Source organism: Chrysemys picta, chromosome 23, assembly GCF_011386835.1.
Source record: "Chrysemys picta bellii isolate R12L10 chromosome 23, ASM1138683v2, whole genome shotgun sequence".
NCBI lineage: Eukaryota > Metazoa > Chordata > Testudines > Emydidae > Chrysemys > Chrysemys picta.
The window spans coordinates 16557713-16572247 of NC_088813.1; the positions used below are offsets into that span (position 1 = coordinate 16557713).

Consider the following 14535-nt stretch of genomic DNA (forward strand, 5'->3'; position numbering starts at 1 on the left):
GTTAGGTTTTGTCCATTAAGTTTTTGGCCAAAGAAGCCACCTGAGAGCACGCTGGTGGCACTTCATTATATAATATCTAACCCTTGCTGAGCTGAAGAGATGAAATTATTGAGCATGAAATAAGTTTCTGGTTTAGGGGGATATTAGGACCTAAATCAGATGCTCGCAACTTCTGTCAAGTATGGAAAAAGAAACGTTGCCCTTTATAGGCATAATTTGAAAAACCTGTTCTGAATATGAAAGTAGCATTGAGCCAGCATTTGTTGTCTACTGCTTCAGAAGCAGTTTTAATTCCTATAAACCATATCTTCTTTTGTGTCCTTATCTCCAAACTAAACCAAGAGAAATTTTGGGTGTAGTTGTTCAAGCTTTCATCAATATCTAATTAATATATTATTCATATGTATAGTTATTCATATGTGGTATTTTTAGTTACGAAAGTCACTTTGCAAAGTGAATTCTGCTTTGTTTATATATCACTGTGACTCCCTCAACAACAGATTTGTTACCTTCAGATTTACAGGGTCAGTTGAGCTTAAATATAAAACTGCAATTTGCTGTTTTGGTTTGTTTAATGCATCACTGTGAAAAATCCATGCAACAATGTTCAGTTGTCTGCTGTTCATATTTGTGTTCAGAAAAGTAGTTCTCATCTGCTATAAGTGCAGTGTTATTTTAAACTTGATTTTACTGTCAGAAGCCTTCCATCAAGAGCATTGGCCTAGAAGATTTGCTCTTTAAGAATTTTAAAACATTTTAGCCAAAAGAATTGCAGTAATTAAGAGGGCAGGCAGGGTAGGAAATAAGACTAAAAACTAACTCGTCTCTGTCAAATTCAGCAGTTAAGAATCAAATAGAGCAGCACAAGAGGTGAAAAAAGGAAGGATTGGAACAGCACCATCAAAGCATCTTGGGATGGGCTTCACAGTGATCAGGAGGTGTATTTTGTTGTTGTTTTTCCCCTCTGATGAGTATTTTCCTTGTTAAAGGAACATTCTTCTGAATTTAATTTATGTATCCTGCTTTCTGAAGGTTTTGACAAATGTTTCTCTTGCACAGTCTACATCACCTTATTTTCCATACTGCATTTAAAAACCGAGTTACTTAGTGACATCTAAGCAAACCAGATTGTCTAAGTTAATGAGTAAAGTAGTTGCAAAAACACAACCCACCTTGAGAGTAAGCTTTTTAAACAAAGAAGTTTGTCTCAGTGTATTCTGCTGGGTTTATAGTTGAGGAAGGCTACACTATTGAAATAAAGGCCACGGGAGTGAGACACTGTCATGCTCTCTTAGTACTACACTACTACCATTACAGATAATGTGTTTGGTCTGCCAAGGGCCATGGGTGTATCAAGCTGATGGTTTTTTGTTTGTTTGTTTTTAATTTAAATAGAGAGATCCTAAATCCAAAGGATGTGATCACTGCACAGTTTGACAATACAAACTCCAGCAAGGATTTCTGCAGCCAGTCATGTCTTTCTACATATGAATTGAAAAGGAAACCTGTTGTTACTATTCATACTAACAGCATTTCAACCAAGTGCAGCATGTGCCAGAAGAATGCAGTGGTAATTTATACCTAACTTCTACTTTCTAGTTTGAATTGCCTGCAGATCAGAACAGTTTAATGTCTCGGACACCAACTATTTCACTTTTTATTCTTTTAGATTAGACATGAAGTGAATTATCAGAATGTTGTACACAAACTCTGCAGTGATGCCTGCTTCTCCAAGTTCCGTTCTGCTAATAACTTGACTATGAACTGCTGTGAGAACTGTGGGGGCTACTGTTACAGTGGCTCTGGCCAATGCCACGTTCTTCAAATAGAAGGACAGTCAAAGAAGTTCTGCAGTTCAACATGTGTTACCGGGTATAAACAGGTACTTTGATACTTATAAAACTTCGTGTCCCATTGATTGAGAAGTTACTTTAATTGGTAAGTGTGGACTTTAGAATAGACCATTTAAGGAATAGACCTGGTTTATTCATAGAAGGCTTCAGTTCTCATTAACTCTGTCCTAAATACCTCTCTGCCCTTTAATTTCTCAAGCTCTGCTCAAACATGTCACTTTGTCTCCATACCTTTTTTCATGCCACCTTGTATGCCTAGAACAGCTACCAGCATATGCTAAGCTTCCTCTGACTCCACCTCTGATAAACTAGAAATAGACCTGAACCAAAGTCTTCTATCCAGACACCACCAACTTTGGAGAAATTCAAATTGTCATCCAAACTATAACTCAAGCCCGTCTCTAAGAAAACCCTATGTTGAACATTCAAGCTCTAATGGCTATGCCCCTTGTTTTGTTGTCTTCAGGTTGTAAGTCCTTAAGTGTAGGGACCAGTTACCTGTTTGAAACCTACCTACCACAATATGGTACCCTGTAGATTTGTAGCATTGTATAGAAGATAAATACTAAGGCCCTGATATTTTAAATGTAACCTCCATTTTTGCATTGTCCATTCAGGTATCACCATTAAGATGTCAAGATACTTGACTCTGCCTGCAAATCAGGTACTTGGCTGATTAAATGGTGGCATTTGTATCTGCAGTTAATTGATGTGCAGATGCAAAAATGTACCTTCAAAAACAATGATCATTGCTGAAAATTGTAGCCTAAACCTGGATGAAAGAGCAAGGAACAGGTCTTAGATGGGAAAAGGGAGAAAATGTGTCGTTATGCAGTAGAAATCTAGGAAAGAATAATTTCAAACTTAAGTTTTATGTTGTATATCATTGGAGGAAACCCAGTCGTACTGCATAAATGAGTTACGAACATGTATCACAAATATTTTCATATGACAATGAGTTGAGGGGCTTTATTTCCTCTCTTCCCAACCCTGCTTGATTCACTGCCCTTTCTGATCCCTTTAACTTTTTTTTTTTTTAATAATACTTATCGCAACTGATAAATCAGTTCTAACCAACCGCTTGTCTGTGATATTTTAAATCCTCAAATTGTATATAGTCTCTTTCCCTTGTGTCCTTCCACACAATTCTGATATTACTTGATTACAGAACAAAATGCATTTTTAAGGATAGGAGATGGTAGTTAACTCTAGTCTCAGCCCTGCCACTGACTCTGTGTCCCTAGGCAAGTAACGTCACCTGTCTGTGCCTTCATCTTTCCATCTGCAAAAATGGCCGTAGTGTGTACCTACTTCACTGGTGTGTTGAAAGTTAACGTTAGCAAAATATTTGAGACACTCCAACAAAAGCTACTAGATGCATGGAATTGTTTGTGCTGCAGCAGTGGCTAGAGGCCCCAGAACTGTTATGCTAGGTACTATTTAAACCCATAAAAAGAGGGGCTTACAACCTAGATATAAAACAAGGAGTACAAACAAACATGAGGGAGCATAAGGTTACAGTGAAGAAATATATTGTAAGTAATAAACACTGCAATAACTTCATAAGAAATCAAACGTCATATACAGTGGCTCTCATATTTTATGTACATTTTATGTGCTAGAGTGGTTAATTTGGAGCTTAAAATTTGCATCAAACCTGCAAACGAGTGACTTATTTTATTCTTTCCACAGAAATCAGCAAAAATTACACCCTGTGCACTGTGCAAGTCTTTGAGATCTTCAGCTGAGATGATAGAGAGCACAAATAATTTAGGAAAGACCGAACTCTTTTGCTCTGTTAACTGCTTGTCAGCCTACAGAGTTAAAATGGTTACATCTGCAGGTAACTTTATTCCTTTGGGGCTTTTTTGTTTGTTTGTTTGTTTTGTTTTACATCCATAGTTCCATCTAGTTTAGATCAAACTTAGTTTATCTTGAAAACAAAGCTTAAAAAATAATTTGAATAATAGACTGAAATAAGAGCTATGTTTTTTTTCCTGTTGTATATACAACTATTAACTTTGCAGTGCTTCCAGTTTAAATATTATCTTGTTTTGCCAGAAAAAAGAATAAGAAGCTAAAGTTTTATCAACTTTTCATTTACTCCTTCTTTTTCTTTTTGTGCACTTGGGTGTAAACTTACTTGCATGCTTTGAATGCTGATAGCCCTAAAAGTGGATCTGTCTGCTGTGTTGGTATCTAATGCACATCCTGTTCCCTGTCTGCTAGAATAACAACCTGTGCAGAATTTCCTATGACTTCAGAGAGCAGGGAGATACCTGTAAATCTTAATGTACTTCCTCTTCACAAGCATGAAACAGACAGGTGTGGTGTGAGTGCCAGGGTGCACTAGTCTGGTGCACTGTTTTGTCATGGGCATGCCTACAGAAATTGTGCATAAATGATGGTTCTGAGGTGATAACCAGTGCATGGTTTGTTTGTTGGCCTTTGTTTGTAAAACACTCCAGTTCTTTGCAGGCCAAGTTCTTTCTCAGCCAGTTAACCATGGGATTTTATCAAGGAACATACATTCTATCACGTTCTGTGTACACTGTGTTCCAATACTACAATTTTAATTTTAAAAAATTATAGCTTTTCATATAGTCAAAAGCACTGGGTGGACTTTAATCACTCTAGTACTCTGCTTCCTGTATCTTGTACATAGGTGATCACGTTTCTGCCAAGCCCTTCAAATGTATTATTGTTTAAACAGCAGCTTTTGTATTTTTATTTTTTGTTTTAAACGGATTGGGGGTTTTACATGTCACAAATGACAGGTGTGGGCCCCAGAACTTTTGCATTTTAATATTCCAGATTGACACTCATTCCCCCTTTGGCTTCAGCTTCCGTCCCTCAGATGCTTCTCTTGTAAAATGGGCAAATGCTTACTGACCTGCCAACAATACTGTGAGCATTAATGAACTATAAAGTACTATGCAGGCACCTATGTACCACCATTGCAGTGCTCATGTCAACCTATCATAAAGTGCTCAATCTACTCTGGCTGCTGCTTCTTCTTCTCTAGGACATTGGTCATATTCTTTCTTGGATATATCTAACTTGGTCATTCAGAGTCCTTGGTGTTTTTTGTACACACAGTATAAAGCCATTTGCAATGCTTTTGTGTGGCTTTATTCACTGGGTTTTCTTTTTTCTTTGTTTTTCCATCAGGTGTCCAAGTTCAGTGTAACAGCTGTAAAACTTCAGCAATCCCTCAGTATCACCTGGCTATGTCAGATGGGAGTATACGCAATTTCTGCAGTTACAGCTGCGTTGTAGCTTTTCAGGTATCATGTCTAGACTTTCTTTCAAAGTTCAATTAATAGAATGGCAGACTAGTGCTATAATCGCCAAGAGATGGGTTTCCTGTTGTAAAATATACCTTCCTAATTGCTTTCCGACAGAACTTGTTCAACAAGCCTGCAGGAATGAACTCCTCTGTGGTGCCCCTGTCGCAGGGTCAAGTCATTGTAAGCATTCCCTCGGGGGCAACGGTATCCGCATCAGGTGGCACTACCTCGACTGTCTCCCCCAGCTCCATGAGCAGCTCGGCTGCAGCTGGTCTCCAGAGGCTCGCTGCTCAGTCCCAGCAAGTCACTTTCGCCCGCACTGTTGTGAAACTCAAGTGTCAGCACTGTAACCGACTGTTTGCAACCAAACCGGAGCTGCTTGACTACAAGGTAATAAAGATCAGAGCTTTGCATGCAGATCTTTCTGAATCAGAAACAGGCACAAAACCATAACGTGGAGCAATCTGGCAACAGTCCTTTGGTGTCTTGCTATGGCCAGCTATCCTGGGATTTGGGTAGTCGGTTCGGTACAGCAATACCACCATCAAAATTGGCATTGATTTGCGTCCTTTTTGATTGCCTCAGAAGAAAGGCGAAGGATTAAATGACTATGTAGGCAGCGTTCCTTCTTGCCTCTAGAGATGATCCCTTTGGTCAGGAGTGAAGCACATTGGTAGGTGCATCTATAGGAACCTTTCCACTCCCTCCTTGTGCTGCACCTGTTCTGCGGACTTTATTCTCCAGCATTATCAAATGGTGATTTTCACCAGCAACAGAAATCTCTTACATGTTTTTTTTGTTTTGTTTTTTAAACTATTTAAAAATACTGGTTTTGGGGGGAAAACAAGATTTGGCATAATTGAATTAGTCTCATGTAATTACAGGGTAAAATGTTTCAGTTTTGTGGGAAGACCTGCTGTGATGAATACAAGAAGAGAAGTAGTGTAATGGCAATGTGTGCATACTGCAAAATTGAGAAGATTATCAAGGAGACCGTGCGATTCTCAGGAATAGACAAGCCATTCTGTAGTGAAGGTAAGAAAAGGCAGGCCTGTGTGTCAGGTAAATCCTATCAGAAAGCATCCTGCCATAAAATTAGAGCAATAAAATGAGAAATCTCATCTGTTTACCTAACTAGGTCTTTGTCCATACTTTATACTTTCATGATCAATTTTAATAAATTATCGTAAAGTCACAATTAACAGCAAGAACTAAACAAACACCTTAATTTGATATTCATTTTTTTTGTTTTTGTTCTTCCTTTGATGTCTTAGGTTGTAAACTGCTCTATAAACACGACTTGGCTAAACGCTGGGGAAACCACTGTAAAATGTGCAGTTACTGTTTACAGGCTTCCCCCAAACTGGTCCAGAATCACTTTGGGGGAAAGATGGAGGAGTTCTGCTCAGAAGAATGCATGTCTAAATTTACGGTTTTGTTTTATCAGGTAAGTAGCTTTCATGCATCACTTTCTGAAATGTAAATGCCATAACAAAAGAACTTCTGAAGCCCAAGAGCTGCATGAAACTGTCTGCAGTGGACCTCTGCTTCCTTTAAAGGTCTTGCATATCTGTGGGAGCGGAATGAAAAAGGAAGTCTTCACTCTTTGGTGTTTTGCATTTGCTGTCAGAATTAGTCAGGTTATTTGGGTCTTCAGCCCTGCTTGTTCTCTGTCTCACTCTGGGGCACACTCAGCTCACCACCCTGTGCCTCTATAATTATAAAATCCTGTTTATTGGCTTTGGTGCTGCTCCTGGGCTTTGCAGGGGAGATAGCCAAAGGTAGAAAGGGGAATTGGATGCCCAGGTTCCCTTTGTGCCTTTGAATGTCCTTCCCACCCCCCCACAAGTCGTTGTGAACACCAGTTCTACATATAAAGGAACCTTACAGGAGAACACAATCTAATGCTCTCATTCTTTAGGCTGTTTTGTGGCAGCGCCAATAAATGTTGCAGCTATTCTAAAAGTACCAGCATATAAGCTGAAAGCTTTTTTTGGAGGTAGGTGGGAAGGGGCTCACTTATATGCATTCATTGTTATCTTGGTATTTGAGTGTTTTTAATTTTTTTTCCCCGTGCTGTTTTTTTTTAGATGGCAAAGTGTGATGGTTGTAAAAGACAAGGTAAACTCAGTGAGTCTATGAAATGGCAAGGGGAGATCAAACATTTTTGCAACCTGCTTTGTATTTTGATGTTCTGTAATCAGCAAACTGTGTCTGAACCCCCACCTCAGAACAACACAGGTAAAATAGGATGTGAATTAGAACATAAGAACAGAACAATTGCTTTGGATAATGCAGTATGACCATTTCGGGGAAAACTCAGTTCAGTGGACCTTTTCATAAATCATATAATGTACACACACATCCCCTACTGAGAATAGCCATTGGATGGACTCAGGTATATCCCGCATCTTGGCAGGGGGTTAGACTAGATGACCCTAGCAGTCCCTTCTAAACCTACGATTCTATGATACAGGGCCGTGTTTCTTAACCTTTTTTTCCTTCAACCTCCTTTGGTCTTTTACAAAAACTAAATAAAAAATTGTGACCCCCCCCTCTACTAAGCCAAAGCCCGAGCCCTGTTGCCCGGGGCTGAAGCATATAACTTAGCTTCACGGGCCCCCCTGTGGAGTGAGGCCCTGGGCAGTTGCCCTGCTTCCCACCCCCTAATGCCGGCCTTGTACTTGTGATCCCTCCCCACCCAGGTTGAGAAACACTGATCTAGGGCTCTTCTGCCTCTTGTGACTTTAATCCTCTGTAGCGGAGAAACAAGATTTCTCTACGTGTTAAGTAGACGCAAATGCTCAATGTAGAGAAAACGAGAGAAATTAAAAATTACTTTTGAGTGTCACTGTTTGCAAAAGCACATTTGATTAGAGCAATATCTGTTGCAGAGATGTCAGGCACCTGGTTTTCTTCAAGCAGCCCACATGGCAGCATCATATTTGGCAGAATCTAAGTATTCATTAAAAAATACACATTTGTAAACTTCATGATTCTGAAGACAAACTTTCAAATGTGAACTCAGTTTAACCAGTGCTGAGTTGTCTTCCCAAATGTGCAGACATTTTGAAACAATGACTCTGAGCTCCAGTTTCGTTAGGTGTTGACTCTTAAAATATTAGTGTTAAGCTTGATGTAAGCTGTAGCTATTCCTCACTGATTATTTGAACAGATGGAATGGGAAGGATGGTGACAATTCGTCCCAAAGGAATAGGAACTGTGAGCTGCTGTAGGGAATGAAGTGTTAGAGGGGAGGAAGAGGAAGAGAAACAAAGGGGAGAAATAGTAGTGGTCCTAAAGAGGGGCATATTCTGCCAGTGAATGATAGTGACTGCAACACTAAGTTACTCACCAGATAATAAATAATATTAGTGTATTGTATGCTTCTAGGCCATATTCTACCCTTGATCCTTGTGCAAATCTCCTATTCATAGCAGTGGGACTTTTGCTGTGGATTGAGGGTAATATGTAACTCAGTAATTAATTTATACTCTCACGCCGTTACAGAAACATTTGACACTCCTGGTCTAGTGTGAAGTTTGTCAGTTAGTGTGTTTTAAGCAGAAAGGATAGTGATAGGTACCATGGCCCTGATTTTCAGAAGTTCAGGTTACCTGCAACTTCATCTGAAACAGATGTGCTACAGGTGTGCATCACTTCTGACAATCTGGCCTCATGTGTCCGGAGTAGTACCAGAGACTCTGGGAACAGTACCTTTGGTGAAATATGGTAAACATGGGGATTATGAATGTCAAGGACTTAAACCAGCCTTTGACAGTGAAGAGTCTCGTAGGGCAGTGTTACAATTCACCTGAGTTATTTAGATTATAAGGATTTTGGGGCATGGACTGTCTCATACTATTGTTTGTACAGTGCCTAGCACAGTGGGGTCCCGTTCTCAGTTGGCCCCATGGTACTTACATAATAAAACATAATATAAATAGGCCCTTTGATGCTGTGATCAATTTCTGAGATGTCCCACTGACTGGGTAGCATGGTTTGCATATGGAATTTAAAGAAACAGATTTTTTTAATCTGAATTAAAAACCTGCAGTTGATATTTACGCAAGCTTTTAACTATAAGAGTGTATGTATTGGAGTGGAGGGTGGATCTTGCATAATATGTTAGACAGCTATGAATACGCCCTGTTATCAGTAATATTAATGCTTACACTAGATTTCTTCTGTTCATTCTAAACAGCAAACCTTTCCATGACACCAACTTCTTCATCAGGCCCTCCTTCTCTAAGGAAGGATTCAACTCCGGTTATAGCAAACGTGGTATCCCTAGCAAGTGCCCCTGCTGCCCAGCCCACGGTTAACTCCAACAACGTCTTACAAGGTAGAATTCCTCAATACACAGTTTCAAAGTCTTTACATCTTTTTTCTTGAGCTTGTATTTTGGTTGTTCATAGGTCTGATAGGCAGCATTAGGTCCTGCTCCCATTGAAGATAACAGGCCCAGTTCTTCATTGCCCTGTACTTTGTGCCTTCATTTACACCACTGCAGAGCGAATGTAAAATGCTACCAAATTAGAATGGCGAGGTTGTCACATTCACTTTGCACAGGTGTAAATAACTACAATGTTAATTACATTCAACAGAGAATTGGGCCCACTGGAGATTAATACTTGACCTCTGTAGGATTGCTGTTAGGCAATACAGAAATTAAGTTTATGTTGTTCTAATTAACAGGTGCAGTTCCTACTGTGACAGCAAAGATCATTGGAGATGTAAGTTTTTGCAAAAGAACCTTTAAACTTCCTCCTGCCCCCCCTCTCCCTCCCCCTGCTTTGCTCAGACACACTGATTTGTTAGAGATATTATCCAAACATCAAATATCTGTTCCATATGTAGTGTTACAGCGGTTATTTGAACTGATTTTTTTCTGACAGTGACTGAGATTCAAAATACATCCAACTTGCTAATATCTTCATAGATAGCTAGAATTTTTACTGCATAGAGAAGTCTCTTTTCTGGTGTACACTGGTAAACTGCTGATTTGATGTTCTAAACTACAGTATGCCCATTAATGCAAATATATGTTCCCCCCTAGTGGAGTCTCTACTATAATCTGATCATGCTGTTGGAATAGATGATGACAGAGAGAGAGATTCAGCACAGTGTGCAGGAAACTAGAAGCAAAACTAATCAGTTTGCTTACAGTCAAAAAAGTGATCCTAAAATTGACGGGCTTGTTTGTTCTATTTTAATATTTTTTCCCTTTTAATGACTTCACAGCAGTTTGCCTAGTTGATGGGATATTTCTAATTGCATTCCCCACATGGCATCTGAAAACTAAGCTATGTTCTTTCTGGGTCTTAGATATTTGTTAAACAGTTAAGGTTTCAAAATCAGAACTTAGCCAGCATTATTTGTTATCTAAAACCAGACACTCTTGTGGGTTTATTCTCAGCAGTGTTGTCAGTAATAAACAAAAACACCCTTTGCTTCACTGACAGAAATAAGAGAGAGATGTGAAGACACACGAGGAGCAAATAAGATACTATTTTTGCAATTTTTTTTGTGGTTACCACACTTAACAGTAAAGCATGTTGCATACCAAATTCTCCATTTTTTAAATTATATCTGTATTATATTGCAGGAGGCTTGCATCTCATATTGTAACAAAATACCATAGCCAAATGAACTGAACTTACTATACTTTCTTTTCTGTATTTAAAACCAGGCTAGTACTCAGACAGACGCCCTGAAACTACCACCATCACAACCTCCAAGGCTTTTAAAAAACAAAGCATTATTGTGCAAGCCGATCACCCAGACCAAGGCCACATCTTGCAAACCTCATACCCAGAATAAGGAATGCCAGACAGGTATGTGTCAGATTGTCTTCCTTTTTTTAAAAAAGGCCTGTATTGCAGGTGAATGAGTAACGTAGTGTGTGATAAGGATTTTTAATATTAAAATAAAAGGGTTTTGCTTGATTGCGTAGTACTTTTAAGCATCATTTTGTGTTATAACTATATAAGACAATCTCTGTCTGCATTTCTTGAAGTCCATGAAAACTGCATGTGGAATGCATCTTGGAATCAGCTCAAACTTTCACAAGGGTGCTATCATCAGGTTATAGATATGGAAAGTGAAGCAGGGAGGTCAAGTGACATGCTCAAGGCTACAGAGGGAGCTTGTGTTGCTCTAGGATTAGAATTAAGGAGTTTTTGGCTCCCAATTTGACTACAAGACACAAGATCACACAGTCTAGTATTCATTGCAATCATCCTTCTTCTGATATACAGAACAGTGTATGAAATACCTCTTTCTCCCTCATTGTTCATGTATATGGTCACAATATTGTTTACATCTGAATTGTATACCTAGCACTTTCTAATAACAGCACTAAAGTTAAAAGTCACTTCCAGGGAAGATGCAGGGGATTTGCTAGAATAAGTTCATAGAAAGAGTGGAGTGTCAAACTTAAATCCAGTGTGGGTGAATTAAATAGTTAGATATGGAATAATCCATTTGACATGTGTAGGTGCAATTTTTAAATAAAATGCTGGCTTTTATTGATGCAGACACAGGCACAAATTTGGCATCCTCTTTGAATAATTGGCCTAAACATTTTAAGGCTACATTCCATCTCAAGTGAAATCAATTGTAAAACTCCCATTTGACCCTTTGCGACCAGGATTTAGCCCTTGCCATACAAAGGGGGTGGGACCTAGTCCAGTGAAGAGTGGTCTAAGTCATAGCTCTTGACTTTCTATGATACATACATTTATCTGTCTTGACAGGAATCCTGTCCTGTTTCAGGTAAATCTGTCTTATTACCTGACATGTTAAGAGCTAGGGGCAGGAGGTGTGCGCACAGCTATGTAGACGTGTCAGTCACTGGGATGAACATACCAGGTTGTGCATGGGGAGATACAAGCAGAAGTCACTGTTAATGGAATTATTAATAATAATTCTTCATGGACCACTCCAAGATATTACGGAGTTGTCAGACGCTCCCTTGCCTCTGGGAACCAAACCACTTTCATTTTTTTTAACATGACAGAGGAAGATGAAGTTCGACCCCAAATCCTTGTGGTGCCTGTTCCTGTACCAGTGTTTGTGCCAGTGCCCCTTCACCTCTTCACCCAGTATACGCCAGTTCCACTTGGGGTCCCAGTACCTGTAAGTTACCCTTCAGCTCATCTGACAACTCATGGTTATGTTCAGTGGCCTGCAGTTTAAAGATTGGTTTCACTAGAACAAAGAACCGTGAGGGTTATATTTGTTCTTACTCTGTCTAAACATGTCCCAGTAGGCAGTATTCAGGGGGAAAAGATGGTTGCAAGAGCTACAGTCATGTCACATTGCCTTAGAGGTCACTTAAAATTTAATACCCATCCTCAAAACGCTCCTCTGCTGTTGTGCCCTAAATTATAACCCAGGGGTTCCAACTTCATCATCAAAAGATTTGAATTAGAGAGAGATTTCCTAAAATCTTCAGCCTGAGTCTCTCTTATCTATAACCAAATATCTGGTTATGTAGCATTTCTACTACTCTCCCGGGGAGCTTTCAGAACCTCTAGCAAGGAAAGTACTGTAAACATCCTTTTAGGAAAAGAGTTAGCATAGGCTAATCCAGTGTGAGAATCTCAGGTGCAGATTCAGATCCTGGTCTGTCGGTCCTAGAGTTTTCAGAGGCTGGAAGTGCCACAAAGACAATGTATTCAGACATTGAGTTCTTCTGGCACTCAAATCTCTGGTCAGCTATGGGGTTTGGAGGGAATCCCATCCGGTCTTCTTCTGCTTGATTGATTTTGGTCATTATGCAGGGTCATAAAGCTGGGCAGCAGGGGAAAGGGGTGGTGGTAAAAGGAATCGTTCAGGTTATTGCAGAGATACAGCAAGGTGTCCAATCTGCAGATAGTCTGTGTTGCCCCTTTAGTCTAAGTGCCAGAGGAAGAAAAATAGCTGGATCCTCTTTAATGCATTTGGTACGCAAAAAACTACTTCATGTGCGATAAAACAAGTCCTGCTCAGAAATCTAAACTTTCCTGCGTGTGTTTAGGTACCAGTTCCCATGCTTATCCCAACTACTCTGGATAATGCCGATAAGATCATAGAGACTATTCAGGATATCAAGGAGAAGATTCCCACAAATCCATTTGAGGCTGATCTCCTTCAAATGGCAGAAATGATTGCAGAAGATGAAGAGAAGGAAAAAACGCACTCTCATGGAGGTATGTGATCATTTAAAAAAGGATACTAAAGGAAGCATTCCTGTGAAAGGTAGGTAAATGTCAGCTTTCCCTGCATCGGACCAGATGCCCCTGCATCATGCTGTGATAAGCCTTCCTTTTGCCCCATCAGCAAGCTGTTGTTTTATTTTCCCAAGGGCAAATGCAGTGAAAATGGTCTTACTCCATAAGGGATTTTGGTTACCTCTCTCAAAGCCAGGATGCCTTCTTGAATACTTTAAACACAGTCCACTATTCTTAGCTCAAGATTGACCGGTTAGTCTCCTGACCTTTTGGATCAATTGTATGAGCTAAGAAATTCTGCATTTCAGCTACTGTTTTAAATAAGTAAAATACTTCATGTCCATACGAATTCTAGTTGTTGTCTTTTTTCTTAAGGATCCCAAACATCTGAGCATGAGCTGTTCCTGGACCCTAAGATATTTGAGAAAGGTTGGTATTTCATTTGTCGAGAGGACTTTGGTCCTACTGTACATCTCTTTTTCCTTTTGGTGCATTTTGTATATGGGTCCTCTTCGTTACAGATCAAGGCAGCACTTACAGTGGAGATCTAGAATCGGAAGCAGTGTCAACTCCACACAGCTGGGAGGATGAGCTGAATCACTATGCCTTACGATCAAATGCCATGCAGGATCCAGACCCCGAGCTGAGGCAGTTCTCCAAAGGGGACGTGGAGCAGGACCTGGAGGCAGACTTTCCCTCAGGTTTGTGTAACATGTAGAAAAACACACTGTGACGTATTAAAAAAATATATACATGATTTGCTAGAAACTATCCTTCCAGTATCTTTATTGCAAGAAGTTAATTTGCCCACAGAGGGCAAATGCATGTTGTTAAAGCTGAAATACATCTTCTCTAATAGAGATACTTGATCCCAATAAGATAGAGCACGTTTGTTTACACTTTAAAAAACATAGTTTAGATGATTTGATAGAGAATAGTGGTTACTCTTCCTTGACTGCTTGTGAATTTGTCACCTCTCTGTCCTGGTGGGAGTCTTTCATGAGTACAAAGGATATCAGTTTATGTACAGAAGCACATCAGTGTGTTGGGGTTTTTCCCCCTACCCTGAGAATTCCATGTCCCTTACATGGGAGTCCTCCATCTCCGAGCTTCCTTCTAGCTGACATCGACAGAGCTCCTTTTACTGCTTAATTATCCAGTGGTAATGCAATAGGA

General features: G+C 39.7%; 1 protein-coding gene across 8 annotated transcripts in view; it reads left to right on the forward strand.

Annotated features, from left to right (window-relative positions):
* ZMYM4 (zinc finger MYM-type containing 4) overlaps positions 1-14535 on the forward strand; it is a 60905-nt gene that overhangs the window by 26509 nt on the left and 19861 nt on the right. For 7 of the 8 annotated variants that reach the window (XR_010594636.1, XM_065577026.1, XM_042854003.2 and 4 more), the window contains 15 exons: positions 1396-1570; positions 1670-1882; positions 3546-3696; positions 5025-5140; positions 5258-5533; positions 6028-6178; positions 6418-6590; positions 7234-7384; positions 9348-9488; positions 9842-9879; positions 10836-10980; positions 12165-12283; positions 13167-13338; positions 13735-13788; positions 13881-14060. Coding sequence is in view for 7 of the 8 variants with exons in the window: in XM_065577026.1 (XP_065433098.1) it covers positions 1396-1570; positions 1670-1882; positions 3546-3696; positions 5025-5140; positions 5258-5533; positions 6028-6178; positions 6418-6590; positions 7234-7384; positions 9348-9488; positions 9842-9879; positions 10836-10980; positions 12165-12283; positions 13167-13338; positions 13735-13788; positions 13881-14060 (2255 nt within the window). In the remaining variant the exon portion in view is untranslated. The remainder of the gene's footprint in view (positions 1-1395; positions 1571-1669; positions 1883-3545; positions 3697-5024; positions 5141-5257; positions 5534-6027; positions 6179-6417; positions 6591-7233; positions 7385-9347; positions 9489-9841; positions 9880-10835; positions 10981-12164; positions 12284-13166; positions 13339-13734; positions 13789-13880; positions 14061-14535) is intronic. The other variant, XM_065577028.1, reaches the window with a different exon arrangement.